Source organism: Lonchura striata, chromosome 23 (assembly GCF_046129695.1).
Source record: "Lonchura striata isolate bLonStr1 chromosome 23, bLonStr1.mat, whole genome shotgun sequence".
Taxonomy (NCBI): domain Eukaryota; kingdom Metazoa; phylum Chordata; class Aves; order Passeriformes; family Estrildidae; genus Lonchura; species Lonchura striata.
The window spans coordinates 2,711,139-2,738,310 of record NC_134625.1 but is presented as its reverse complement, the minus strand read 5'-3'; the positions used below and the strand labels follow the sequence as shown (position 1 = coordinate 2,738,310).

The 27,172-nt window shown below is 55.0% G+C and overlaps 3 protein-coding genes across 9 annotated transcripts; all 3 read right to left on the bottom strand.

The window, feature by feature from the left end:
• Positions 1–1,796: 1,796 nt before the first annotated feature.
• Positions 1,797–9,823, bottom strand: CHEK1 (checkpoint kinase 1). Of its 2 annotated transcripts, XM_077788061.1 has the most exons (12): positions 9,759–9,823; positions 9,006–9,229; positions 8,841–8,905; positions 7,503–7,572; positions 6,777–6,965; positions 4,772–4,876; positions 4,545–4,640; positions 4,365–4,473; positions 3,988–4,165; positions 2,368–2,499; positions 2,181–2,282; positions 1,797–2,043 (listed from the first exon to the last, which is right to left on the bottom strand). In XM_077788061.1, the coding sequence occupies exons 1-12, from the start codon at positions 9,821–9,823 to the stop codon at positions 1,948–1,950; spliced, it is 1,431 nt and encodes a 476-aa protein (XP_077644187.1). In that variant the 3' UTR covers positions 1,797–1,947. The 2 variants fall into 2 exon arrangements, with proteins under 2 accessions (XP_077644187.1, XP_077644188.1); XM_077788062.1 differs by lacking the exon at positions 2,181–2,282.
• A 430-nt stretch (positions 9,824–10,253) lies between these two features.
• STT3A (STT3 oligosaccharyltransferase complex catalytic subunit A) lies at positions 10,254–18,465 on the bottom strand. 6 transcript variants are annotated; one of them, XM_021525764.2, is made up of 19 exons: positions 18,400–18,465; positions 17,301–17,398; positions 17,057–17,174; positions 16,899–16,959; positions 16,295–16,416; positions 15,969–16,114; positions 15,652–15,742; positions 14,916–15,022; positions 14,367–14,531; positions 13,674–13,854; positions 13,046–13,201; positions 12,816–12,907; positions 12,049–12,204; positions 11,755–11,943; positions 11,564–11,680; positions 11,382–11,484; positions 10,885–11,073; positions 10,657–10,772; positions 10,254–10,569 (listed from the first exon to the last, which is right to left on the bottom strand). In XM_021525764.2, exons 3-19 carry the CDS (start codon positions 17,142–17,144, stop codon positions 10,531–10,533), a joined length of 2,118 nt encoding a protein of 705 aa, XP_021381439.1. In that variant the 5' UTR covers positions 17,145–17,174; positions 17,301–17,398; positions 18,400–18,465; the 3' UTR covers positions 10,254–10,530. The 6 variants fall into 6 exon arrangements, with proteins under 6 accessions (XP_021381439.1, XP_077644107.1, XP_077644105.1 ...); XM_077787981.1 differs by having other exon boundaries at positions 17,314–17,398; XM_077787979.1 differs by having other exon boundaries at positions 17,301–17,481; positions 18,400–18,448.
• Positions 18,466–18,772: 307 nt separating this feature from the next.
• EI24 (EI24 autophagy associated transmembrane protein) lies at positions 18,773–26,439 on the bottom strand. Its single transcript, XM_021525763.2, has 11 exons — positions 26,366–26,439; positions 25,427–25,574; positions 23,641–23,786; positions 22,373–22,433; positions 21,663–21,729; positions 21,162–21,286; positions 20,818–20,937; positions 20,616–20,727; positions 19,738–19,849; positions 19,576–19,650; positions 18,773–19,474 (listed from the first exon to the last, which is right to left on the bottom strand). Exons 2-11 carry the CDS (start codon positions 25,466–25,468, stop codon positions 19,312–19,314), a joined length of 1,023 nt encoding a protein of 340 aa, XP_021381438.2. The 5' UTR covers positions 25,469–25,574; positions 26,366–26,439; the 3' UTR covers positions 18,773–19,311.
• Between the last annotated feature and the right edge of the window lie 733 nt (positions 26,440–27,172).

Sequence of the window (27,172 nt, the reverse complement as noted above, 5' to 3'; positions counted from 1 at the left end):
CCATATCTGCATCACAAATTCTGTTTCACATCCTGCATCTACATCCTAAACCCTCCATCCTGTGCCTACATCCCAAATCCTATGTCCCACAACCAACACCTACATCCTAAATCCTCCAACCCCCATTCTCCATCTGTGTCCTAAATCCTGCATCCCATGTCTAAATCCTAAATACTCTACCCTGTATCCTGAATCTACATCCTAAATCCTGCATCCCATGTCTAAATCCTAAGTCCCATATCTTCATCACAAATTCCGTTTCACATCCTGCCTCTACATCCTAATGTCTACTGCCTCTACATCCTGTGCCTAAATCCTACATCCTATGTCCCACATTTGAATCCCAAATTCTGTCCCACAACCAACACCAAATCCTCCATCCTCCATCTGTGCCCCAAATCCTACATCCCCAAACCCTCCATCCTGCATCCAGCACCGCATCCCTAACTCTGCATCCCAAACTGGGCTCCCAGGATGCTGCCAGGAGGCCGAGGGCTGGCCCAAGCCCCCCGTGCCCGCTGGAGAGCCGTGAATTGGGGATGAGGCGGGGGCAGAAGCCCCCGGCCGCCCGCCCCGGCCGTGCTGTTGGTTTTAGGATTTGCCACGCTCCGGTGCCTCCGAGCGCCGGGTCCCGGCGGGGCCGCACAAAGGGCGCTTTCAGGGCCCCGCTCAGCACAGCCCCCCCTGCCCGGCCACATAGGAACACAAACCTCTCATCCCCCTCGAGTTTCCCCCACAGACCCCGAAAGCGGAAAATAATCCTCTCCACCGAGTTAAACAACCAAAAGGACCCTAAAAATTTGGGTTGAAAATTATTCCCATGGGAATGGAGCTTGGTTAATGCACGAGATTGTGGAGGAGCAGAAGCAGTGTCCAGCCTCCCCTGAAGCATCCTGGGCCTGTAACCCCCCAAAATATCCCATTAACAGCAGGTAACAGGTGAAAAATTAATCTGTTTTGACAGCGAGACCAACTCGTGCAACAAGTTGTGTCCAGCCTCACACCCCTCCACAACACTCCCTTCGTGAGGCATTCCCAAAGATTTTCTTTTTTATTCCCTTAGAAATATAAATTCCTGGGGGGAATGAACCAGAAAACCCTGTATTCAGCCTAATTATCCCCCCTGGTCGCAATCTGTGATCTCTGGGACAATTAAAAGTGCTTAATCCCAGCTGAAAAGCAAACAAGGTCGGAGCGCGGCGTCTTCCTGCTTTCCCCTGCCCGCTGCCGGGGTCTCGCTCCCCAGCTGCAATATAAATATGCAATTAAAAAATCGCCGCTAATTGCTTCGCCCAAGGGGGGTTCCCACCAGGGAAACAAAAAGGCTGGGAAAAAGGATATTAAAAAAAAAAATACTTCAAGAAGGGGTAAATAAGTAAAAAGCGCATTTTTTTTAGCCCGGTCATTAAACACTGATGCAGCTTTAAAGAGAAATTGTGGTGGTATCTCAGGGTTTGCACCCTGGGGTGGGTTTTTTTGGGGGGATGCTCTTTTTTTGGGGGGGATGGGGTTAATCCCTGGCTCTCCTCTCTCTCGCTCCAGCGCTAACAACCCCTGGCAGCTCTCGGGCTCGTTAGTCCTTCCGAAGAGCAATTAGAGAGGTTGGAAAATGAGGGCAGCCACTGCCCTGAGACAGGGCAGGAATGGGGGGCGGGGGGGTCAGCTCCCAGCCCTTGGGGCTGGTTTAGGGCTGAGATCCCGCAGTGGGATTTACCCTGGCCGAGCAAAGCTGCCCCATCACAGCTTTCAGAGGAACAACCCAGTGCAACCTCCCCCTTGCAGCAACCAGCCTCGCCTTGTGTCCCCAGGGCTTTATTGAACCTTCAAAAGCTAAAACAGGTGGCCAGACACCTTCACAGTATTTGGGTGCTGCTGCCTGAACCCAGCCAGGAGGCAGAAGAGGAGGTGGAGGAAGAGAAGGAAGAGACAGAGAAGGGGTGTGAGGGCTCAGGTGCCGGGCAGCCAGACCTTCTGGGTGCTGACAATGTCGCTGAGCTTGGCCTTGATCTTCAGGAAATGCCTCTTGAACTCCAGGCCATCGCCCTGTGTGGGGAGAGGCAGGGGTTTACATCCCCCTGCACCCACCTGCACCCCTCCATCCCCCGGCACCACCTCCCGTGGTCACCCCCACCCTGCACCCACTTTGTGTGGTCCTTCCCCACCCTGACCCCCCCACACACCTTGGAGAGGCGAAAATCCACCAGAATCTTGCTCTCCATCTCCACCAGGTTCACCTTGAAGATGAGTTTGTTGTTCCTCCTGTCTGTGGTCGAGATGGTGACCTGCAGAGAGGGGGAAGGCCTGGAATTATTCCCTGATGACCCAGCACAGGGGGTGCCAGCCCCAGCTCCATGCCCTGACCCCCACCTGGTTGGTGCAGCTCATCTTCCAGCCGTACCCCATCTTCTCACACACCTCCTTCAGCGCGCGGTAAGAGCCGTCGGCGTCCAGCTTGGTGAAGAACCGCGTCATCCGCTTCACCAGCCGCTGCCACGGGCTCTGCCGCCCCAAAAAAACCGTTCCACAGGTCACAGATCCCGCCAAAAGGTCACAAATCCCACCAGGTTCCAGCCCCAGCACTGACACATCCCGGCTTTCGGTGAGGAAATGTTGGAAAGCTGCACCCCCTGATGGCACGAGCCAACAGCCGCATCCCAAACAGCAGAAATGCTGCACAGCCACATCCCAAACAGCACAAAATCGGCCCCTGGCATCATAAAAATGCTCTTTAAAGACACCTATAGGATGCAAAGTTGTGCCCCGATGGTATAAGCAGTGCAAGGATGGACCCCAATATTGTAAATTGATGCGAAGTTGCCTCCCAAGTGCTGCAGAGCTGTACCCTGGAACTGGAAAGTTGCATTTTATTACTCAAAATACTGCAAAATCATGCCCCAAATACCACCAGGTTGCACCCCGAGATGACAAACCTTGCCCAGCAGCACCCCAGTGCTGCCAAGCTGCTCCCTGATATTGTAACTCAGATGCTAAGCAGCACTCTAAACACCACAGAGCAGCCCCCAACCACTGCACAAAGTGCACCCTGATGCTGTAAATGATGCACATTTGCCCCCCCAAATCTTGGGAGGTGGCACCCCGAGATGATGAAACTCACAGCTGCATCCCAGCCTTGTCAAATTGCTCCCCGATATTCCATATACAGCAAAGTTGCTCTTTGATGTAGTGTTTATGATGCAAAGTTGCACCCCAGTATCTTACACAGCACAGTGCTGCAGCACAAAGCTGTAAATCAGATGTGAAACTGCCCCCCAAGTCCCTGGCAAAGTGACAAACTGACACTAAAAGTACTGCAGATTTGTACCCCAAATCCTGCACCTCACACCCTCAGGTGGCAAGTATTCAACAGCCACAGCCCCACAGCTGCTCCCTGATATTATAAATACAACAAAAGTTGCTTCTTAATCTTACATATCTAAGGCAAAGCTGCACCCCAGTAGTGTAAAAGGTGCAGCACTGGATTCTGATGTAAACTGGATGAGAATCTGCCCCCCAAATGCTGCAGAGTTGCACCCCAAGATGATAAAATTCCACACCCCACACATTGCCAAGCTGCTCCCTGATGTTATAAACATGGCATTATTGTCATATACGTGATGCAAAGTTGCACCCCAATCTATACAATGCAATGTTGGACCTCAGTGTTGTAGATCAGACCTGAAAAACCCCAAGGCCACGGCAAAGCATCACCCTGATACTGAGAATACTGAAAAGCTGTGCCCCAAATCCTGCAAACTCACACCCGAGGTGATAAATGACAAAAAGTTACACCTCCAGCACTCCCCATCAGGCAAAGCTGCTCCCCAAGCACCAGAGCAGCCCCCAGGCACTGCAAGGTGCACCCCGACAGCGTCGCCGATGCCGAGCTGCGCCCCGAACGCCGCGAGGCGAAATCCCAGGAGGATCAGCCTCGCCCAGCACTGCGAGGCAGCACCCCGATATTCCAGGTGGTGCCAGGTGCCCCCTGACCTGGGAGGAGCCTGGGGTGCCCAGGAGTTGGCTGTTGACCAGCATGTGCTCGGGGCAGGCGGGCTGCGAGAAGCTGAAGCCCTGCACCAGCTGGTCGATGCTTCCCGTGCCACTCTCCCAGGGCATCCCGCCCGTGCCGGGCTCCGGCTGGGACGTGGAATAGCTTGCCTTGTCCTCACTGCAAGGCAAGGGGGGACACAAGGGTTAGGAGCGCTGGAGGGAGCCGGATGTGGGATCTGCACGGGATTTTGCAGGATCTGGGTGGATCACAGGGGTCGTGCGGGGTTTCCACCCCGCCGCCTCCTGGAGAAAACGCCGGGAAAGCCCCGAGGCGTGCAAGGAGCTGCAAACCCGCGTGGAGGGAAGCAGAGGCTCACCCCAGAGCTCCCTTCACGGGTGAGAAGTCTGTATCGGATCGGATGTGCTTGGAGAAGCCTCCAGGGGAGTCGGCGACTCCCCCCGAGGAGAGCCGGGCCCGCTTGGCATCTGCAAAGGGACAGGACACCAAATAACCCCCAAATCCGGGGCCACCAGCGCCTTCCCCCGCGGCCCCTTACCCTTCTTGAGGGGTCTGCTGTACCACCGGTCCTTCTGGATGTCAGGAATGGAGATCCTCGCCGTCGGGCTCTCAGTGAGGATCTTGTGCAGCAGTGCTGGGGGAGACGGGGGGGTGGAACACAATATGGTGTGTGTGTGGAAATGTGGATATTTGTGTGCATATATAGGTATATATTTGTGTGTGTATATATCTATGTACATATTTAGGGAGCTGCCAGGTGCTTACCCAAGGGAGCGGAATCAATCTTCTTCCAAGGTGGGAGGTAGGTTTTCTTCTCCTTCCAGTCACTGTATTCCTGGCAGCTGTCGCTGGGCTGGTCCCAAGGCAGCTCTGCCAGGAGATCCCACTGCTGTCACCCCTCGGTGCCACAACACCCTGGGCACACATGTGGCACCGAGGGGACGTGGTGTGCCAGGTGAGCCTGCCCTGCCATGGATCCTGTGTGCTCCCCACGCATCCCGAACCTCCCAGTGCATCCCATGGTTTCTCACACGCATCCTGTTCCACTCTATGCATCCCAAGCTCCCCTCTGCCTCTCATACACCTCCCCTACGCACCACATACATTCACCTTCTATTCCTTCCATATATTTTTATGGATATTCCAGACCTCCCCCTCCACGCATTTCACACCTCCCTTATGGATCCCACACGCTCCATCTCTGTTTCACACATCCCTGCCCTTGTGCACTCCATACATCCCTCCCAGCTCACACGTGCTCCTTCCCCATCCCGTACATCCCCAGCTGCACTCCCCCTGTGCACCCCTTCTGCATTCCACGCACACCCCTGCACATTCCACAAACACTCCCCCATGTCCTCTGCACCACTCCTGCATTTCCCCCCCACCCCCTGAACGTGTCACATGCATTCCATCCATTCCTAGAGGCATTCCAGTGTTCCCACCTCTGCTGGCCATTTATCACCTCCTGTGAATTCCATCCATCCCAACATTCCCACCTCTGCCAGTATGGCCATCAGCACATCACCCTCTGGGAATTCCATCCATCCCAACATTCCCAACTCTGGCCAGCATGGCCATCAACACCAGGTCTCACTCTGTGAATTCTGTACATCCCAACATTCCCACCTCTGCCAGCATGGCCATCAGCACATCATCCTCTGGGAATTCTGAACATCCCAATATTCCCAACTCAAGCCAGCATGGCCATCAGCATCAGGTCTCCCTCTATGAATTCCATCCATCCCAACATTCCCAAATCCAGCCAGCAGCATGGCCATCAGCACCAGGTCTCCCTCTGGGAATTCCATCCATCCCAGCATTCCGAATTCTGGTCTGCATTGCCATCAACACCAGGTCACCTCTGGGAATTCCATCCATCCCAACATTCCCAAATCCAGCCAGCATGGCCATGAGCACATCACCCTCTGGGAATTCCATCCATCCCAACATTCCCACCTCAGCCAGCATGGCCACGAGCACATCACCCTCTGGGAATTCCATCCCAACATTCCCACCTCCGGCCAGCATGGCCACCAGCACATCACCCTCTGGGAATTCTGTATATCCCGGCATTCCCACCTCCGGCCAGCATGGCCACGAGCACATCACCCTCTGGGAATTCCATCCATCCCAACATTCCCACCTCCAGCCAGCATGGCCATCAGCACATCACCCTCTGGGAATTCCATCCATCCCAACATTCCCACCTCCAGCCAGCATGGCCATCAGCACATCACCCTCTGGGAATTCTGTACATCCCAACATTCCCACCTCCAGCCAGCATGGCCATGAGCACATCACCCTCTGGGAATTCCATCCCAACATTCCCACCTCCGGCCAGCATGGCCACGAGCACATCACCCTCTGGGAATTCCATCCATCCCAACATTCCCACCTCCAGCCAGCATGGCCATCAGCACATCACCCTCTGGGAATTCCATCCCGGCATTCCCACCTCCAGCCAGCATGGCCACCAGCACATCACCCTCTGGGAATTCTGTATATCCCGGCATTCCCACCTCCGGCCAGCATGGCCACGAGCACATCACCCTCTGGGAATTCCATCCCGGCATTCCCACCTCCAGCCAGCATGGCTGTCAGCACATCACCCTCTGGGAATTCTGTATATCCCGGCATTCCCACCTCCGGCCAGCATGGCCATCAGCACATCACCCTCTGGGAATTCCATCCATCCCAACATTCCCACCTCCAGCCAGCATGGCCACCAGCACATCACCCTCTGGGAATTCCATCCCAACATTCCCACCTCCGGCCAGCATGGCTGTCAGCACCACGCCGCAGGCCCAGACGTCGACGGGCTCGGCGCGGAACTCGGGGCGCCGCAGCAGCTCGGGGGCCACGTAGGGCAGGGTCCCACACATCTTGTTCAGCAGCCGCTCCCGCCCGTTGTGCCGGAACACCGTGGCCAGGCCGAAATCCGAGATCTTCAGGTTGTCTGGGCCCAAACAGAAGCAAATCCAAGTTAAAACTAAATCAAAACTCAAAATTAACCCACCCCCCACACCCCGAAATTAATTTAAAATGCAAGCTCAAATTTAAGTAGAAATCAAAGTGCAAGTAAAAATTTTATTTATTAATTCAAACTCGAATTTGTTTAAAAATGTGAATTGAAAATAAGTTTAAAATAAAAATTCAAGTTAAGATTCTAAAGTTTTAAGTTTAGGAGTTGAACTTAAAATCTGAATTAAAATACAAATAAAATTAAAAGAAGAAATTCAAATTAGAAAATTAGAATGCTAATTCAAATAAAAGCTTAAATTAAGAAACTGAACTAAAAAATTGTAAAAAACTTTAAATTAAAAATGCACAGAAAAATTTAAATTCAGGATAAAATCAAATCCTTTCATTAAAAATTCAAACACAAAATACAAGCATTCAAATTAAAGCTTTAAATTGAACACTCAAGTAAAAAAACCACAAATTAAGAAATGAAAACTTAATGGAGCTCGGAGAGGGACACGCCTGCTCCCACCTCGATCGTCCAGCAGCAAGTTCTCCGGCTTCAGGTCCCGGTGGGTGATGCCCATGCTGTGCAGGTACACCTGAGGAGGAGGGGAAGGGGTCAGCAGCAAGGGTCAGAGGGGCAGCATGGTTTGGGAATCATGGCAAGGGTCAGAGGGTCAGTGCCATGTGGGAATCACGGCAGGGATCAGGGGATCTGTGCTGTGTAGGAATCATGGCAAGGATCAGGTCAGTGCCATGCAGGAATCACGGCAAGGGTCAGGGGATCTGTGCTGTGTGGGAATCATGGAAAGGGTCAGCGCTGTGCAGGGATCATGGCAAGGGGCAGGGGGTCAGCGCCGTGTGGGAATCATGGCAAGGAACAGGGGATCTGTACCGTGCAGGAATTATGGCAAGGATCAGGGGATCAGCGCCGGGTGGGAATCATGGGAAGGATCGGGGTCAGCACCGTGTGGGAATTGCAGCAAGGGTCAGTGCCATGCAGGAATCACAGCAAGGATCAGGGGATCAGCGCCGTGCAGGAATCATGGAAAGGATCAGAGGGTCAGTGCTGTATGGGATTCATGGCAGGGATCAGGGGATCTGTGCTGTGTGGGAATCCCAGCAAGGATCAGTGCCGTGCGGGAATCACGGCACGGGTCAGATGGCAAGGGTCAGCGCCATGCAAGGATCATGGTAAGGATCAGGGGATCAGCACCGTGTGGGAATCATGGCAGGGATCAGGGGATCAGTGCCGTGCTGGAACTGTAGCAAGGGTCAGTACTGTGCAGCAATCATGGCAAGGGTCAGGGGATCAGCACTGTGTGGGAATCACGGCAAGGGTCAGCGCCGTGCAGCGATGATGGCAAGGGTCAGGGGATCTGTGCTGTCTGGGAATCATGGCAAGGGTCAGAAACGTGCAGGGATCACGGCAAGGATCAGGGGATCTGTGCCGTGCAGGGATCATGGCAGGGATCAGGGGATCTGCTCCATGTGGGAATCACAGCAAAGGTCAGTGCCGTACAGGGATCATGGCAAGGATCAGGGGATCTGTGCCGTGCATGGATCATGGCAAGGATCAGGGGATCTGTGCCGTCTGGGAATCATGGTAGGGATCAGGGGATCTGTGCCGTGCATGGATCATGGCAGGGATCAGGGGATCTGTGCCGTGTGGGAATCATGGCAGGGATCAGGGGATCTGTGCCATGCATGGATCATGGCAGGGATCAGGGGATCTGTGCCGTCTGGGAATCATGGCAGGGATCAGGGGATCTGCTCCATGTGGGAATCACAGCAAAGGTCAGCGCCGGGCCGGGATCGCCCCCGGCCGCAGCGGCGCTGCCGCCTCCAGCGCCGCCGGAGCACTCACCACGCCGGCAATCAGCTGCTGGAAGAACCGCTGTGCCTCCGGCTCGGGCATGCCGACATCCGGCTCTGCACGGGGAAGAAGAAGGGGAAGAGCAGTCCTCAGCCGTGTGGGGATGACAAGTGTGCTGCCCCATTGCCCCGGACCCGCGGGCAGCCCGCGCCGCACCGATGCGGTCGAAGAGCTCTCCGCCGCGGCAGTACTCCAGGAACAGGTACTGCGTGGCCCCCTCCCGCCGGTGTCCGTAGAACCGGACGACGTTCTCGTGGCTCAGCATCTTGTTGATGCAGATTTCCTTCTTGATGTTCTCCGGGCACTCGGCCGCGCGCTTCATGTCCACGATTTTCACGGCCACGGCCTCCTCAGTGCGGCGGTTCACGGCCAGCTGCACCCTGCGGTGGGCTGCGGTCAGGGCGGGCACGGTGGGCACGGAACACGCAGGGAATGGGCATGGGAATGCTTCCCCAGAGACAGGCAGCAGGCAGGGAATATTGCCACTGGAGGCAAGGAACGGGCAGGGAATGGGCAGCAAATGGTGCCCGTGGAGACCGGGAACGGGCAGGAACAGACAGGGACACAGGCACGATGGGCACGCAGGGGTGCAGGGGGTGTGATGGGCGAGCAGTGGGCACACAGAGGACGAGAAACGGGCGTAGAGCGGGCAAACCGTGGGCATGTGATGGGCGAGCAGGGCGGACCGGGCAAGCTGTGGGCACACACACGGCCTGTAATGGCCAAGGGGCGAGCAAACAGTGGGCATGCAGGGGCCGCGCAGAACCCCGCAGGGCCAAGCAGCGGGTGCGCAAGCGGCACACGATGGGGGCAGAGGGGACAGCGGCCGCGCAAGGGGCAGGGCAGGGGCGTGCAAGGGGCGGACCCGGCCGGCAGCAACCCCGCGTCTCCCGGCCCCGCCGCACTCACTCCCCGTAGGCGCCTTCGCCCAGCGTCTGCACCAGGTCCCAGTCCTCCACGAAGGGCACCGCCATCCCCGGGCCGGGCCCGCTCCGGGCCGCGACCCCGGTCCCGGTGCCGGCTCCGCCGCGCCGCCTTTCCCGCCAGAGCCGCGAGCCCCGCCCCGCCACGCGCGCGCGCAGCCCCGGCCACGCCCACCCGGCCTCACAGGCCACGCCCCCACCCGGAATCCCGCGCCCGCCACAGGCCACGCCCACCTGGGCGCCCAGGCCACGCCCCCACCCGGAATCCCGCGCCAGCACAGGCCACGCCCCCACCCGGAATCCCGCGCCCGCCACAGGCCACGCCCACATGGCCACACAGGCCACGCCCCCATCCGAAAATCCCGCGCCCACCACAGGCCACGCCCACATGCACACCCAGGCCACGCCCCCGCCCCATTCCCCTTCAAACCCGTTAAAAGCGGCTGGACGGCCCCTGTGACAGAACTCGGGGAGAAACCCACCAAATTAATTTTTATTTATTGGTATTCTTCACAATTCCTGGTCAATCAGCCCCGGCGAGAGCCGCAACTCCCGATTTGGCAACGGCTCCGTGTGTATATAAAAATCACTCCCGGCAGGATGGGGCGGGCAGGGTCATCCCGCTGCTGCCTGCGCTTACAAACGGTATAAAACAAACCCGAAAGAGCCCCCCTCGAAAGCCCACCAAACCCCCAAATCTCTGCTGCACAGGCAAGGCTGGGTCAGTGCGGTGTTGGGCGCGGCCAGCGCCGGCTCCTCTACGTCCTTGACAACCCGCGGTTGTCCAAATCTTTCACCTGGGCAGTAAAAGAAGGCTCATTAGGTAGAATTGCATGGTTTTTTTTCCCAAACGGGGTGGGTCTGGGCTGGCTCTGGTGCCATACCTTGTATATTCGGACCAGCCAGTGCTCTGTGGTGTACGCCTCCTCCAGCACGTCCAGCTCAAAGTCCTTGTTGCCGATTTCGGCGTTCCTCACCCGGTCGTAGCCTGGGGGTCGCTCTAGGAGAAGGCAAAGCACAGGCAGTGCTGCTGCATCGCAGCCCAGAGAGGTCAGGGTGCAGTGGGGCCCCCCAGAAGCAGAGCCATGCCCCGGGGTGACTCAGGGACTCACTGGCCTCAGTGTAGACCTGGCCGAAGCGGTAGTAGCACATCTTGTACATGAGGCAGTTGAGCAGCACCGGGGAGCCCTCGCGGTCCACCCGGAACTCCCCGGTGGGGGTGTAGTAGTCGTGCTCCTTGATGTGGCGCCCCGTGTCCGTGCTGCCCCCGATCCGCACCATCCACAGGAACTTGTTGATGTCTGTAAGACAGAGTTGGGGGGCAAAGAATGAGAGCTTGAGTTGACTTGGGGGGCCAAGAGCAAGGGGTTGCTTTGGGGTGAAAGAACAAGAAGCTGGGATGAGGTAAAGGAACGAGAAGCCAAGCTGAGCTGGGGGGCCAGGAGGGAGGGTGGAGGTCATGTGGGGGGCCCAAAAGCAAGGCTGAGTTGAGCACCAGCTCCAAAGAGGAGCATTCCAGGCCCATTCTCACTCCACAGCCCCAGCTGGAGGTGGGATTCAGCCACCAGCACCCTTGGCTGGTCTGACCTGGCTCACAGCAGGATCTTACCGTCCGATGAGTACCCGGTGAGGCCACCAAAGATGACCAGCACATAGCTGACGTCCAGCTCCCTCATGATCTCGTAGGCTTTCTCCTCTGTCGATGCCATGGCCTGGGGCAGACGTGGTGTCAGCCAGCGTTCATGTGGTGCCCAAAAGGCTGGCCAAGGCAGCGGGGAGGGAGGGACCCACCTGGCCGACGCGGGAGATGTGCGTGTTGTTCCAGGTGTTGTTGTCCACCAGGATGGTCCGGTTGGCCATGGCAGTGATCTGGTACCCGTAGTCCCACCAGGACATCACCTTGGCATCCTGCACCAAACACGGGGTGGGCATCAGCACTGCAGTGGGCAATGTGAGGTGCCCGAGGCCCCAGCAGCCCGTACCTCCGGCGTGTTGTGCCGCAGCCAGTAATAAGCTTCTCGGAAGTCATCGAAGATGATCCTGCTGCCATCCCCACCCCGGGCAGAGAGAACGATGGAGGGGGAGGAATAGGCCTCGCTGGTCACCCAGGTGGAGTGGAAGGTGTAGGTGATCAGGAAGAACGCCATGACCAGGATCATGCCACTGGCAACCTGTGGGAACAACCCAGGGTCTCAGCACTGGAGGGACGGGGCCGTCAGCCTCCTGCACTCAGCCCATCAGGACCAGGAGTCTTCCTGAGCCGTCCTGGTGCTCACCTCATTTTTAATGGGGTAGGTGGAGTCTTGCTGCTTTTTGCTCTTCTTGTCTGGCCGGCTGATATCCAGGTTCTTCATGTAGGTGGACAAGACCTGAGAGACCCCGATGCCAGACAGGATGCACATCACTGGAGCCAGCACCAGCATGAGACGCACCTATGGCAACAGCAGAACTGCTGGAGAAGGAATCCAGCTGAAATCCAAGGGAGGAGTGAACTGGATACCATTCCTAGTCCAGCACCTCAAATTCAGTGGATCTATCAGCCTCGGGATAAACCTGTGGCTGTTTTATTTAGTGGGGAGCTGCCACCATCTCAGACACCCCCAAGGGAAATTCCCTGAAGTGCTCAAAATTCACCCACATGGGAAACTGAGGTCACTTCAGCAATCTTAGGTGGAAGCAAGGATTGATAGCTAACTCCACACCGTAACTCAACCACATTTAATGTTCAAGGTGCCACAGGAAGAGTGAAAATGGACTCATCAGCAGCCTGAAAACCCAGAGAATTTATTTGAGATTACACTGGGAGCTTGGCTCTGGGAGATCAGAAACACTGACCAGGAGCACTGACCCCAGGGACATGAGTAACACCCAAACCACTGAGTTTTGCAACTTCACCTTCCCTCACTGCAGAGAGAGGTGAAACAAAACCACATTTATGGAAGGGAGAAAAGCCCTCAGGGTGAAAGAATCATCACCCAGTTCAGAAAAACAAATTAAATGGTTATGAGCACTCAGTGGCGGTGCTGGCGCCCGCAGCCCTCACCATGACAGCAGAGAAGTACATGCTGGTCACACCGTACATGATGATGAAGATACGGGCATCTGAGAGGTTGCTGAAGCAGTAGTAGAGACCAACTGTGAGGGGGGAGAAAAAGGGGTTAGGTTCAGCTCAGAGATGAAATAAAACCAGGCACTGAGGGACACAGCAGGCTCAGCATAGCCAGAAGAGGGAGGAAAACCCTCTGGTGACCAACTCAGGGTCAGGCAACTCACCTGGGAACATGAAAACAAGGAGCTGCAGGTCGAAGTAGTAGGAGGACCAAGTGGTGGGCTGGTGTTCAGAGACAGAGGCGATGATGGGGATGTTGTTCTTGGCATAGGAAGGGTCCAGCAGGGAATAGAAGCGCCCCGTCCACGGGGAGATTTTCCCTAGGAAAGTGGAGAAAACAAATCCTCTTTGGATCCAGCAGAGTAACGGGCAATGCTGACACATACTCTGCCAGGGAAGGACATGAGGCTAAATGAATGATCCCAGACCTCATTTAGAATCTCTGCTACTCAAAGCTGCCATTTTAAAAAGGAATTACAATGCAATTCCACTCTTAAAAACTCTTCCCTGCCTAACCTCTGCCTTTAGTATCTCTTCACTACTACAGAGCAACAATCAGTATTTGCAGCACCAGCCTGGTGTCCCCAGAGTCTCTGCCCCTCCTAGCCTACAGCTGCTGCTTAAATATTCCTTGCTAATGCACCGATTTGGGCAGGTCCCAACCTCCCGCATTGAGGGGACTCACAGGCACTGGCACCACAGTAACACAGAGTTAGGACGGACAAATTCCATGCCTTTGGAAGCAAGGAAAGAGGGTGAAACACCCTTGTAATTGCCACAGCCTTGGGCTACCTGTGAGCATCAGCACGGCCCCGACAGAGAGGAGGACGAAGCCGACCAGGGAAATGACACTCCTGAAGAGGATTTCGAACTGCTGCGGGTTCAGCTTGCTCCGGAGGTAGTCCACGAAGGCATGGATCTGGCACAAGCCGAAGACTCCGAGGGCAGCCATGTGCTCTGAGGAGAGGACGGGCTGGGAGTGGGGCACAGCGTGGTCAGACACAGAAATGAACAGGAGCTGTTGCTGGCTTTTGTCACAAATCACTGCTTGGCACAATCTCTGCCAGTCACAGGAACATGTTCAACTGTTCCCTCCCTGTGACTGGCACAGCTGGTACAAGTCCTTTTTCTATATCTGCTTTGATTCATGTGGAAAATTAACCAGATTCTCTTGAAAATGGGACAGGCCTGTTTCCTGCCATACCAAAACAAATATGGCATGAGTGTTTCCTCCACCAAAACCAAAGATATTTTTATGAAAGATAATCAGTGTCAGGAAGGTTATAAGGAGCTTTGAAAATCACCCAGCACACCCAAAGGCTCATTTTTCCAAAGGTGGCAAGGACTCAGCATAATGGAAGCTAGAACAAGGAGTCAGCACCCACTCAGAACCTCAAAGATGAAGGCAAGTAGTAAAATCAAGTGCCAGCAGGCTGCTGTTCTGTAGAACCCATCCCCAAGTCTGCAAACCCTCCTGGTGCCCACCTGGAAGCCAACAAAGGAGATCTGCATGGAGAGGATGGTTCCCAAGCAGTAGACTGTGCAATAGGCTACGTAGATCCTGTGGGAGAAGCGCCCGGTGAGCATCAGCACCAGGACGTGCAGGGGGATGAGGTTGATCAGGAAGACGTAGCCACCCCACGAGGAGACCTGTCAGGACACAAACCAGACACAAACCCACAAGCTCCAGGACTGAACAGCTGCAGAGCTGAGGTAAAACACAGAGGTTTAGCTTTTCTGGGATCACAGGCAGAATTTTCACGCAATAGCAATACCAGCCAGGATCTGCTCTATCTTAGAGCATCCTCCACACCCCAGCTGCCAGAAACATGGCTTTTTCAACACTACTAAGAACACCTCACACAAAACCTGCCAGTTTTGGGAAGAAAGGACCCATTCCCTTTCCACCTCCATAGAGGTTCTAGCTCTCAGGACACACTGACACAGGAACAGCACACCATGGCTTCCTGGTGAGAGCATGCAGAGGGATCTCAGAGTCAGGCTTACCCCAGGGCTGGGAGAAGGGACACTCACCATGTAGAAATAGGCGAGGGCACACATGGCTGCCCAATAGATGGAGCCAGTTTTGACAGCCTTGATCCACATGTAGTAGGTCAAGAGCATGCAGAATATGGCGATACCTGCAGAAGGACCAGGAGCTGTTAATGCCATCCCTGGGGCACGGCAGAGAACTCAAGCCATTAAAAACAGATTTGTAAATGCTTTTGCTGCTCCATCACACAAAGAGACAGGCCTGGGAAAAGCGTTTGGTATCTGGTTTCTAGACCGAAACACTGTGGTGTTTTGTCTAACATCTCACGTGGCTTCTTCCAGCCACACCAGCTGGAAGAACTCCTACACAGCCCCTAAAAGCCCAGCTACAGCAAAGGAACCAGGATCCTCCTCTGCCCCAGGCAGTGGCAGTGAGATTGCTGCCTTTGCCAGTCCCAACGTCACTGCTGGAACAGGGATAAAAGCAGAGGAACCACACAGTTCCACACTGCTCCAGTTCCAGGCAGAGTTTAGGAGGTGACAAAACCCTTTCTGACTGGCAAACAAGGATACTGCAGTAAACTCGCTGCCAGAGCTGGGAGACATTCCCTCAACTTGACAGCATGGCCAAAAACCACTTCTGATCTCTGATGGGTCAGCTTTGTTCAGCACAAACCCAGCAGGGATCACCAGGAAAGAACAGAGCCTTTCTTGTGTCCTGTAGCATCTTCCAGCAGCCAGCAGTCCTTAAAGGCTTCCCCAAGGGTCACAAACGTACCTTCGTTATCATAGGAGCCAGCAACAGATCGAGAGATGTATCCAGGCACAACAGCAATCATGGCAGCAGCAAGGAGTCCTGCCCCTGCATCCTGGGAAAAGACATCTGGGTTTAGGGATTTTATTAGTCAAAGGAATAAAAATTGCATACAGAAACAAAGTTTTCAAACATATCTGCCACTTCCTAGAAGGTTGGGGTTTTGAGGAGTGTGGTGGTCCCCTTCAAACCTCTAACCCAGCTGCTCTCCCAAATGGCAAACAGCTGCTGCTCCTCTGGAAGGTCAAAGCCTGTGGGGCACAGCCCACTGGCCCCTGTACCTTGAGCTCTTTGGTGAGGTGGTAAGTCACGATGGTGGTGAAGGAGGAGAAGAGGGGAGCCAGGAACACGCAGACGTTGCGGATGTCGATGGTGATGTGGAAGAAGTGCAGCACGTGGTAAATCGCTGCTGATGTGATCATCAGGCCTGGGGATGGAAATGACACTGTTATCAGGGTGCTCCAAAGACTCACCAGGAGGGAGCTGCTGCCAAGGACACATCCCCAAGCTGCCCTCTGCTCCAGCTGGCACTCATGGATGCAGTCCCAATTTTCAGTCCCTGAATTTCCCTTGCACTAAGTGCATTTCAGCTTGGCAAAAGCTTTACCTGGGTAAATGGTTCCCCCGATGATCCTGCCCAGGGGGTACCATGCTCGGTCATCAAACCAGTTGTGGAATTTGTAGAAGCCCTCCTCAGCCAGGAAGCGGGTGGTGCGGTAGTTGAAATACCTGTGAGGATGACAAGGTGTGACAACACTGTGGGGGCTGCTCCCGTGTGTGCCATGCACAGAGAGCTGGCCCAGTTTCCCTCAGCTGCCCCAGACCTCAGCTGCAACGGTTATTTCCTCCTCCCAATGGGCCTAATAGTGTGTTGACAAAATCCCTTGGGACTGATTCAATCAGCAACACGTTTGGGACACTGACACAAATCATGCCAGTAGCTCTCTCTCCCGCTGTGCCCAGGTCAGGAATAACCATCTCCCAGGAGAAAGCAATGGCAGGTAGTTCTTGGATCTGGGTTGCAGAAGAGCCCTGGGTACCAAGTGAATTTGGGTGTGGAAAAGAAAAACCAAGCTGTATTGAAACATGTCCTCCAAATCCCACATGCTCAATGGGGATCAATTTGAGCCTGGCACCATTGCCTGAATTCCATGTGCTCCAGAAGAGGAAAAGCCCAACAGACCCCCAGGACGTGAGAAAACGACACTTACGGGTCAAACTCGTGGATGACACTTTCAAATCTTAAGACGGAAAAAAGTCTCGTGGAGAAAGCTGCAAACACAGAGAAGGGGGAGAGTGAACACACAGAGCTCATGAGTTGCCCTCGGTTTCCCTGCTCCAGGAGCCATCCCTGAGGGCACAGACTTACACAGGACAGCTGCCATCGACAGGATGAGGAGCTTGAGCAGCGTGTCCTGCTTCTCATAGGAGAGCCGGAGAAACCCCAGCTTGGTCATTTTCACATCAAATGCAGGGCCTGAGGATGCCTGGACACAATCAGGAAGATTAAAAGCCTTTAAAGCCTTCGTGAGCCTTTGGACTTTAAATCCCCCCACGCTGGCTCAGCCTTCACCCTTGCCAGGTGCTTGTGTCTCCCCCCATAAACCCCTCACCTCCTGTGCTGACCTGAGCTGTCACCCCAAATCCTGGCTGGTTTTCCTTCCTTTACAGAGCCCAGAACTTCTCCGGGGCAGAGGACGCGCCTGTTTCTCTGTGCACAGAACAAAACCACAGTGTAAACTTGAGCGAAACCCCTGCTTTCCCTCTGGATACTCTCTGAAGATTAACCATCACCTGCAAGCAATGCACAAAAAAAAATACAGTCCATGGAGAATGCAAGAAATGGGTGCCTTTTCTCACACACAGGAGATCTGAATGGCTCCTGGCTACTCCCAGTTTGGATCACTTATTTCAAATATACATATATATACACACATATATATACCAGTAGTTTCTTAACGTAGACAAGGACAGTAAATGGGTATTGCTCACACCAGACAACGTGGCTGTTTAATTCAACCTCTCTGGGGGGAGGAAAAGCCACAGAAATGCTGGGGTTGCACACCAAGGAAGTGACACTCTTACTGAAGAATCACAGCGTTAACATCTTTCCACCTTGAAAACACTCAGATTTCTTCAAACCGTTTCTTGCCCAATCAGTCAGGAAAACCCCTCCCAGTGCCCCGGCAGGCTCAGTCCCAGCACGGCTGAGTAAATGTGCAGCTCGGGTCTCTGAGCTGAGATATAAAACCCAAACAGGCCAGGAAAAGCCTGAGACTGAAAACCCAAACAAGCCGTGCCCAGAAGCGATTCCGGCTGGCGCACGCTGGGCACTGCCTGGTACAGAAATGCCGTGCGGTGGCTGTTTCCTGCATCCCCTGCGATAACGCAGCACGGTGCAGATGCCTCGGGCACGGGTGCTCTGCCCTGGGCCGCCCTCGGGGGACTCTTCACCCCAGCAGCTCGCAGCGACACTGAGCACTCCTGGAGGAGCCGCCAGGCTCCATCCCCCGGTCAGCCCCGGGGCTCGGCCCGCCCGCCCGGGCCCCCCATCCCCGGGCTCTCTGCAAGGCCGTGACCGCTCCGGTCCCTCACAGCGCAGAGCCCGCACGCCGCAGCGCGGGCACCCCCACCTGCAGGCCCGCGGTCCCCGAGGTGCCGCAGCCGCCCGGCCCCGCTCGGTCCCGGCCCCGGCCCCGGCCCGTCCCTCACCGCGGCCCCGCCGCCCCGTCCATCCGCCCCGCGCAGCCGCCGCCGCCGCCAGCCCGCGCCCCGCCCCCGCCCGCTCCCCATTGGCTGTCGCGCACGCCACTCCAGGCGCGGCCGCGCCCATTGGCCGAAGCGCCGAAATCTGTCGGGCGCGGGGCGGTGCGTGAGGGGCACGGCGCGCCCCCATTGGCGGAGCGGGAGGGGGCGGGGCCGGCAGGGAACGAGCCGTGACGTGTCCGTCCGGGTTGGCGGCGCCGGGCGGGTCACGTGGGCGGAAGCGGAAGCGCGGCCACGTGGGCGGCGGAAGCACCGCGGGGGAGCCCGGCCGCCATCCCGGCCCGAGCAGCGGGAGCGGCAGGCGCTGAGCGGCTGAGAATCGTGGCTTCTCCGTTTAATGTTTCAGTGTGAAAATACTAGAGAAAAGTTGATAAACCGGCCCGAAATAGCCAAAGGGGTTTGAACGTCACCGGTTCCTTCCCCGACCCGACAGAAACGGTACATGCACGGCAGGGGGACGGCAGCGGGAGCGCCCAGAAATGCCCGCCCGCCTCCCACGACCTGAGTTAGGGGAGATGGAGGGAGCGGGAAGGGGACGAGGGGCAGGGGGACACCGGGGAGACACGGGAGGTACACAACGGCAAAAGGGGTGACGGGGTTCCGACCCACGGCCCGGGGCGGGGAGATGGCACGGGAAAGGCGTACAAAAGAGTCCACTATAAAACAAGCGCAGGGCACAACCCGGCTCCTGGAAACTCACAAAGGTGTTAAAAACCCAGCCCAGATTTTCCCCCAAAAAATTTCCAGGGGAGACGCAGAACTGACAGTGACACCTCGTCAGGCTGGTGCTGCCCGTCCCTGGAGATCGGGGGCGCAGAGAAGCCTGCGGGGGTCCCGCATCCCGGGGTCTGGGGCAGCTCAGTGCCCCGGAGCAGCCGCGTGTTTGGCAGGAGAGGGCGAGGAGGAGGAGGAGGAGGGGGAGGAGGAAGCACCGCTCAGGGCGGACTGAAGGTAAACGGTCTTGTGGAAGAGTCTGTTGCTGAGGAAAACCACCAAGGAGAAGAGACGGAGCTGGAAGTGGCTGAAAGGGAAGAGAGTCCGTCAGCTCCTGGTGCCAGGAACGCCCCGCAGGGATTTGGGGAGCTGGACAAGGATTAGTGGGTGGCAGTGAAGGATACTCACTAGGTTTTGCCGGGGGTCCTGGCTTCGTTGGCGCTGATGATGAAGAGAGGGAAAAGGATGGAGAAGAGGCAACCGCTGCAGGGGAAAAATACAGTAAAATAAAATAAAGTAAGGGGTACTCGGTGGGTGTCAGAGGAGAAGGGGCCAGAGGGGCTTTCCCACCTGATGATGTAGGAGGACTGCATGGCCGTGAGAAATGCCAGTGGCAAGCCAAAGCCAAAGTAGTAGGGCCAGTTCCTCTCGATGTTGGACAACCGTTGGTGCATTTCGATTCCTGCCAAGAGGAGAATCTCATGGAAATGAACCCATGGGGAGGAGACACCCTCACTACATACAGAGTCACAGAACGATATAGGCTGGAAAAGACCTTCAATCACCTCCTTTGCACAATCCCCACCTTCCTTGTCAATAGACCAGAGCACTGAATTACTTCCTGAACTACTCCAGGGACGGGGACTACACCATCTCCCTGGGCAGCCCCTTCCAATGCCTGACCACCCTTTCAGTGAAGAAATTCATTCTGATGTCCAGCCTGACACAGCCTGAAGCCATGTCCTCTCATCCTGTCACTTTTTATGTGGGAGCAGAGCCTGACCCTCCCCTGGCTGCCCCCTCCTGTCAGGAGCTGAGCAGAGCCAGGTCACCCCTGAGCCTCCTTTTCTCCAGACTGAGCTCCGCCAGCTGCTCTGGGTGCTCCAGACTTTTCCCCAGCTCTGCACCCATCTCTGGACATGCTCCAGTCCCTCAATGTCCTTGTCATGAGGGCTGTGTCAGAACTGGACACAGCACTCAAGGCTTCACCAGTGCCCAGCACAGGGGGACAGGCAATGCCCTGGAGCTGTGGCCACACTGGGGCTGGTACAGGCCAGGTACCACTGGCCTTCTTACCACCTGAGCACACTGCGGGCTCACATTTACCCTCATCCCATATAAAACCTGATGGAACATCAGCCTCTGACACCCGAATTGGCTGCTCCTTCAGTACAGAAATGCTCAACGCAGGCAAATTCCCTCCTTTCCATGCAGGGAGCCTCCTTCACCTTTGTTGAACCAGCGGTACTCGAAGCAGTAGAGCGAGTAGAGCAGCGACATGTGGAGGAGGCTGATCAGCTGCCCAATGAGGTCAATGGGGAACAGGCTCACGATCATTCCCTGGGATAGAAAAGGAGCAGATTGAGAGAGGGATGCTCAGGATTCAGGGGAGGGCAGCACCTGAGCTGCTGGGGTGGCTCCTTGTCTCACCTGGATGAGGAAAAGCGCCTGCAGCAGGAGGTTGAACAACATGTCAGCGATGATTTTGCTGACGCTGGGGAAGGGGTGAGGCTTCCTGCCCGACACCTCGAACGCCAGATCCGCAATGTCCTGCCAGCAGAGACAGGGGCTTGAGGCAAATGGAATCCAGAGCAATGGGGGCATCAGGGAAATTAAACCCAGCTCCTGAGCTGCTTTTGCCCACCAGGAATATGCCCAGAGCCTGTTTTGGGGTGGGATTTCATCTTGTGCTCCCACACCACCTCATCAAGCCCCACCCAGTGAGGAAACTCCCCCAGTTTGCTCAAGGAAGGGCCCAGGCTCCTGTCACCCACCTGAAACCAGATGGCATTGACCACCTTACTGAGCACAAAGAGGGGCAGGACCCAGAGAGCGCTGAAGATGGAGGTGAGGATGAATTCCAGCCAGGACCAGACATCACCATGTAAGGAAGGGTCACCTTTGGAAGAGAGACAGACAGACGTGAGGAACTGGTGTAGGAACCTCCAAATGCTTCCTGGCACAGCCATCAGGCAGGTTCTCCTGACTCTAGTTCTCTAAATGTCTAAAAGCACATTTCCACCCACTTGATTTTTATTTAAACTAAAAAACACAGTGACAAATGTGTTTGAAATGGCAGGACCCCCAGGCTGGATCCCTGATGTGCACAGGCTGTCAGCAGGGTGATCCACCCCTGGTTTTCTACTGGACTGGGAAGAAGAGGAAGACAACACAAGGAGGCAGAGGTGTGAGGAACAGCTCAATGGGACAAAAATCCTGAGCTCATCCCATGGACTGCTGAGCACCCTGGAAGCCCCAAGGGGAAAGGCACCCACCGATGATCTGCGCCGTGACCGACTGAAGGACGGGGATGAACACTCGGTAGAACAAGAAGAGACTAAGCTGCAGGGAAAAACAAACGAGGGCCCTCAGTGAGGCACTGCACGGGCATTTTGTGCTCCTGTGGCTACAGATCCAAAGGCACATGTGCCTCTCCTCCCCCAGCAATCTACAAATACAGGAGAGCAAGGATTTCTGTTTAAATACAGCCACAATCTACAGGTGAACACTTTAACATCTCCATGCCCATCCCACGTACTCTGCACCAATGTAATGAGAAAATGAAGCCATTTATTTGGTTATTTGATTTATGAAGTGTTGGCTCCATTAAGGATCAGCCTTATGAACCAGGCATAGCAAGTCAGAGCTGAGGAAATGTCTTTAAGATATCAATATCCAATTGGCAAAACAGTATCCCAGGCTGCAGCAAAGCAGGAATTGAATGTTCAGGAGGAGAGAAGTCTCAAAGACTTGGAAAAGAAGCTTGGGTTAAATGTGTGGATCTCTTGAGTAAGTCTGTGATCCTGTATCACAGAGTGAATCCCTTAAAATACAGCACTGGGATGGGAATGTGGTGATTCCCAGCAATTCCTATTGCCATGCTGATGGTTCATCACTCACAGCCTATGAGAGTTGGAGCAGGACATGGGTTTTCACAGGGGTTTTAAAACAAAAACTGTAATGAATAAGAAAAATTTCCACATACCCAGAAGACACCTCCATTCCAGGCACAACACTGAAATATCCGGCTCACTATCCGTGGTTCACTGTGGGAGAGAGGCGTGTTAATGTCCCAGCACCTGCACAAATGTTCCCTCACAAGTGCCAACTGCTTCTGCCCCATGTTTTGGACACTTTGGAGAAGACACCAAGAACCAGCTCAACACCAACTGTGCACCTGATTTTATCCACACACAGAAATCCTGGAAGGAATCCCTGCACAGATTCACACCACGTCTCAGCCAGTGCAGTCTCTACAAGACTTATATCAGGGAGACTTTCAACCTTTATTAATTCCCAGAATTTGCACTGTAACAGAAGAAAAGCAAAGCTTTCTCACAGATTTTTAAGAACACATTATAGATCTCAGGCTTTGTTCTCCCCAAAGTCTTGCCAGAATAAAACTGGGAAAATCTGGGCATGTTTTGGTCTTGGAAGGGGCTGTTTCAGCTTAGGGTGGTTTTGGTGTCTCTATTTGGACATGTGAGAGCAGCTCTGTGGGACTCTCCAGCATGCTCCCAGTCAGCTCTTGACACCAGAGTGATTTTGCTACAAAGAAAACCAGCAAAATTCATCTATTTATATAAACAACAAAAAAAAAAGTTCTATTTTTCTCCAGAGGCAGACCAGATGTGGAGCTGCAGAGACCACTGAGGAGTATCACGATCATGGGAGACTTTTCTTTCACCTTTCAGCCAGCCACAATAATTGGTAAATATGTCTCAGAATATGCATTACTGCCCAAAACCACTGTGTGAGTGCCAGCCCAGTGCCATCAGGGCAGCAGAGACATCCTGGCATGGTCAGGGAGTCAGACATGGGAACAGATGCTGTTTGCTCCTGCATGGGGATAATTCTGGCACTTCCAGAGCGACTGAGGTTCTGCAGCTCCAAACTCTACAAAACACAGCAGGGCTGAGGAAAAGACACTCAATTTGCCTTGACATGGTCATTGGATCCAAGCTGCTGTTTCTTCCCTGATCCCACGATTACCAGCAGCAACAATGGGTCTGAGAGATGGTATACGAGGATCAGGAGGAAAAGAAACCCATAAATCCACATTCTTTCAGTGGTAGTTTGAACTGATTATCAAACAACAGAAAAGGCCTGACTTCTTATCTCATGGGAACAGCTCCAGCCCCATTAGGGAGTGGAAAAAGGGAGTTTCATACCACGTGTTTCCCATTTATTGGCTCTGGCTACCAGAGGAGAAGGGAATTACCCCGTTTCTGACCAGCCACACCCCATACTCACTTCTCTTGCTTCTTCTCTTCCATGTGAAACCTCCGCTGGGCGAGTGCACTGTTGGCTCTCCTCCGCTTCTGCTCTTCCCTTTTCTGCTGGATCCGGGCATCCAGCTTGGAGATGGTGCAGATGCCCCAGATGGAGTCCTTAATTCCCTGTGGACATGAGGGGAGAGCAGCAATGGGATGTGGCTGACCCAGGCCATCCAAACCCTCCTGATGCCATGGCTGGCCTCGCTCCCTGGCTGCTTGGGCTCAGCTGGAGCAGCAACACCACCTCTCTTCCATGGCCCAGTGACCCAAATCACTGCACGTTCCAGCATCTCCGTGACCAGCAGTAATTTCTTCTGTAAAGGTGCAACTTCTCTTCCAATCTGCACTATTTAAAACCCTGGCAAAAAATCAGAGTCCAATCTCTCCCAGCCTTGTCTGGCAGGAAGCTCCTCATCCCCTGCCAGCTTTTTGAGGCTAGTAAAATGGAATTACACCAATATTTGGGATGTGTGAAGTCTCAGTGTATGCTATGAATTTGATGCTTATACCTTCACAAAAAAAAAGCATCTGTCCTCATCCCAGAAACTCCCACCAGCACCAGCCACATCCGTGCCTGTTAATAAGAGAGTGCCCACAAGTCTTTCCTTACTCCGTGTTTGGCAGATTTTCAGAGCTACCTCCTAGGATTTGGCTTATCCAGAGAGGTTGTGGCTGTCCCATTCCTGGAAGTGCCCAAGGCCAGGCTGGATGGGGCTTGGAGCAACCTGGGATAGTGGAAGGTGCCCCTGCCCTTGGCAGGGACATGGAATGAGAAAGACTTAAAGGCTCCTTCCAACCCAAACCACTCTGAATCCTGTCCAATTATTTCCAGCTCCAGGTGATCCCATATCCATTGTCATCACAATTCCCTTTAAAATAAAGATCCTAAGGATGAGCCAGGATGATGTCACCACCTTGGTAGGGCTCTTGGAGTTCTTGCCCAAAGAGGATAAACTCCAATCCCAAATTCATGTCTGAAACAGCAGAGCTGGGCCCCGACCCAGCAGCTCTTCCAGCTGATGGTGTAGGAGCACTGGGAAATGACACAACTCCTGCTTTTAGGTCGTGGCCACAGGGCTTTGATCAAACCTTGGTCTGTTTCCCAAGCAGAGCTATTTCTGAGCATGAGCTATTGCTCAGTGCCACAACATGAGTGGCTTTTAGCCTGTATTTAACCCTGCATGATGAAGACAGAGTGGGAGCAGTGAGGTGACACAGATCTTATTGCTGGGACAGAGCTGCTGTGGTCACAGACATTCATCTATTATTGTTGTTATTATTATTATTAAATTATACACAATATTGTACACTCTATATTAAAATATATTATAAACATTGCATGTTGTTATAGATTGTCCTTTTATAATTAATATCATTATTAATACTATTGAGATTTTTCATTAATTTGTGCCCAAAGGAAACCTGTCAGATGCTCAGCAGCAAACACTGAACCCTTTGCAATAGACACACCACACAACAGGGCTGAGATACACCTGGAGACCCTTTTCCTTCCTTGGAGAAGTCACCAAGAACCAGCTCAACACCAGCTGTGCACCTGATTTTATCCACACACAGAAATCCTGGAAGGAATCCCTGCACTGATTCACACCATGTCTCAGCCAGTGTAGTCTCCACAAGACTTACATCAGGGAGACTTTTTCAAATGTTATTAATTCCCAAGATCTGCACTGAAACAGCAGGAAAGCAATGCCATGGGAAGGAGGGTGCTCCCGAAGTGGCAGGAGCAGCCCCGGGAGCCTCACCCTGACGAGGTCATGAAGGAAGATTCTCACGCTGTCGGCCATCTCGACTCCAGCATCACCTCTGCTTCCCAAACTATCAACTACAGGGAGAGGGGGAGAGCCGGACCCGAGCCTCTCTCATCCTGGAGAGCTGGGAAACGGATGGAGCCTGCAGAGAGAACACACACGGCACAGCTGTGACAGTGGGCTGGCCGGGAATTGCAGGTTCAGTCCCACCCCGCTGATTTCCAGCAGCACTCCCGGCCCTCGCTGGCACAGCCATGCTCCAGCAGGAATGGACCCATCCTGCTCATATGACAGCGAGCCCAGCTTTGAGGAACAGCTCTGGTAAACCATCCGGGAAATAAACCCAGCCTCTGAAACACGGCAAAAAACGAAACAGCAGCTACCAAACCCCGAGCTTTCCCAGCGGGATGCAAACCTCTCGTCCCTCCCAGCAGAGCTGCCAGCCGCTCGAGCAGACTGGAGTACAAACCCCAGCGGTGCTGCTGCAGCCGCGGGACGCGATCCATTAAAAACCACGTTAAAAACGGGTTTGTTTTGGTTATTCGGAGTCAAAGCCTGCCGGGACCCAAGCTGCGGTCTCCAGATTTATTACCCAGGGAATCGCGGGCAGCTTCCTCCCAACAATCCCAGCCACGGAACAGAGAGGAAGGCACCCACAGGACCGGCCCTGCTGAGGGTGACCGGGGGGTCTGTACCTGACGGCTGAGGGCTGCCCCTCAGGCACCGGGCAGGGGCAGAGCGTCACCCCCAGGACCGGGGGGCCGTACTTTACCTCAGGGCTGCTCCCACAGCCTCCCCGCACAGCGCCCGAGGGGCACGGCTCCCGAACGCCCTCGGGGCCGCCCCCGCAGCGCCCGGAGCCCCGCGGGGGCTCGCTGCGGCACGGGACGGCCGCGGTGCCCCCCGAGGTGCCCCCGGTCCCCCCGCACTCACCGGGGCCGCAGGCGGGACGGGCCCGGCGCACACGGCCCGGCCGCGCCCACCGCGCATGCGCCGCGCACACGCACTGCCGCCGCCGGGACACGCCCAGAGCGCGGGCACCGCCCACCGCAGCAACCGCGCATGCGCCACGGGGCAGCGCCGGCACCGCGCCGCACGTGCAGCTGCGCGTGCGCGGTGCTGCCGCCCGCCGCCAGAGGGCGCCACACGCACGGAAAAGGGAATTGGGAACGGGGATACCGGGAGCACTGGGGATACTGGAGATACTGGGGATACTGGGGGATACCGGGAGCACTGAGGGATACTGGAGATACTGGGGATACTGGGAGCACTGGGGGATACTGGGGATACTGGGAGCACTGGGGATACTGGAGATACTGGGGATACTGGGATCACTGGGAATACTGGAGATACTGGGGATACCAGGAACACTGGGGGATACCGGGAGCACTGGGGATACTGGGAGCACTGGGAGATACTCGGGATACTGGGAGCACTGGGGATACTGGGGGATACTGGGAGCACTGGGGGATACTGGGGATACTGGGGATACCGGGAGCACTGGGGATACTGGAGATACTGGGAATACTAGGAGCACTGGGGATATTGGGAGCACTGGGAATACTGAGAGCGCTGGGGATACTGGGAACACTGGGGATACTGGAGATACTGGGAACACTGGGGGATACCGGGAGCACTAGGGGATTCCAGGAACACTGGGGGGAATACTGAACATACTGGGGGGATACTGGAGATACTGGGGGGACACTGGGGATACCTGCGGGATACTGGGAACACTGG

Excerpts from the sequence above, each read along its gene's own strand:
- CHEK1 (XM_077788061.1), bottom strand. The coding sequence starts at position 9,823 with ATGGCGGTGCCCTTCGTGGAGGACTGGGACCTGGTGCAGACGCTGGGC. Across the intron at positions 6,966-7,502 it reads CTTGCTGCTGGACGATCGAG|ACAACCTGAAGATCTCGGAT; the intron begins GTGGGAGCAGGC and ends GTTTGGGCCCAG. Across the intron at positions 4,166-4,364 it reads CCCGTGAAGGGAGCTCTGGG|TGAGGACAAGGCAAGCTATT; the intron begins GTGAGCCTCTGC and ends CTTGCCTTGCAG.
- STT3A (XM_021525764.2), bottom strand. The coding sequence starts at position 17,144 with ATGACCAAGCTGGGGTTTCTCCGGCTCTCCTATGAGAAGCAGGACACG. Across the intron at positions 16,115-16,294 it reads CGGGGGAACCATTTACCCAG|GCCTGATGATCACATCAGCA; the intron begins GTAAAGCTTTTG and ends TTCCATCCCCAG. Across the intron at positions 12,908-13,045 it reads CCTTGTTTTCATGTTCCCAG|TTGGTCTCTACTACTGCTTC; the intron begins GTGAGTTGCCTG and ends CCCCCCTCACAG.
- EI24 (XM_021525763.2), bottom strand. The coding sequence starts at position 25,468 with ATGGCCGACAGCGTGAGAATCTTCCTTCATGACCTCGTCAGG. Across the intron at positions 22,434-23,640 it reads GAAGAGAAGAAGCAAGAGAA|TGAACCACGGATAGTGAGCC; the intron begins GTGAGTATGGGG and ends TCTCTCCCACAG. Across the intron at positions 21,730-22,372 it reads GGAATGGAGGTGTCTTCTGG|CTTAGTCTCTTCTTGTTCTA; the intron begins GTATGTGGAAAT and ends TTTTCCCTGCAG.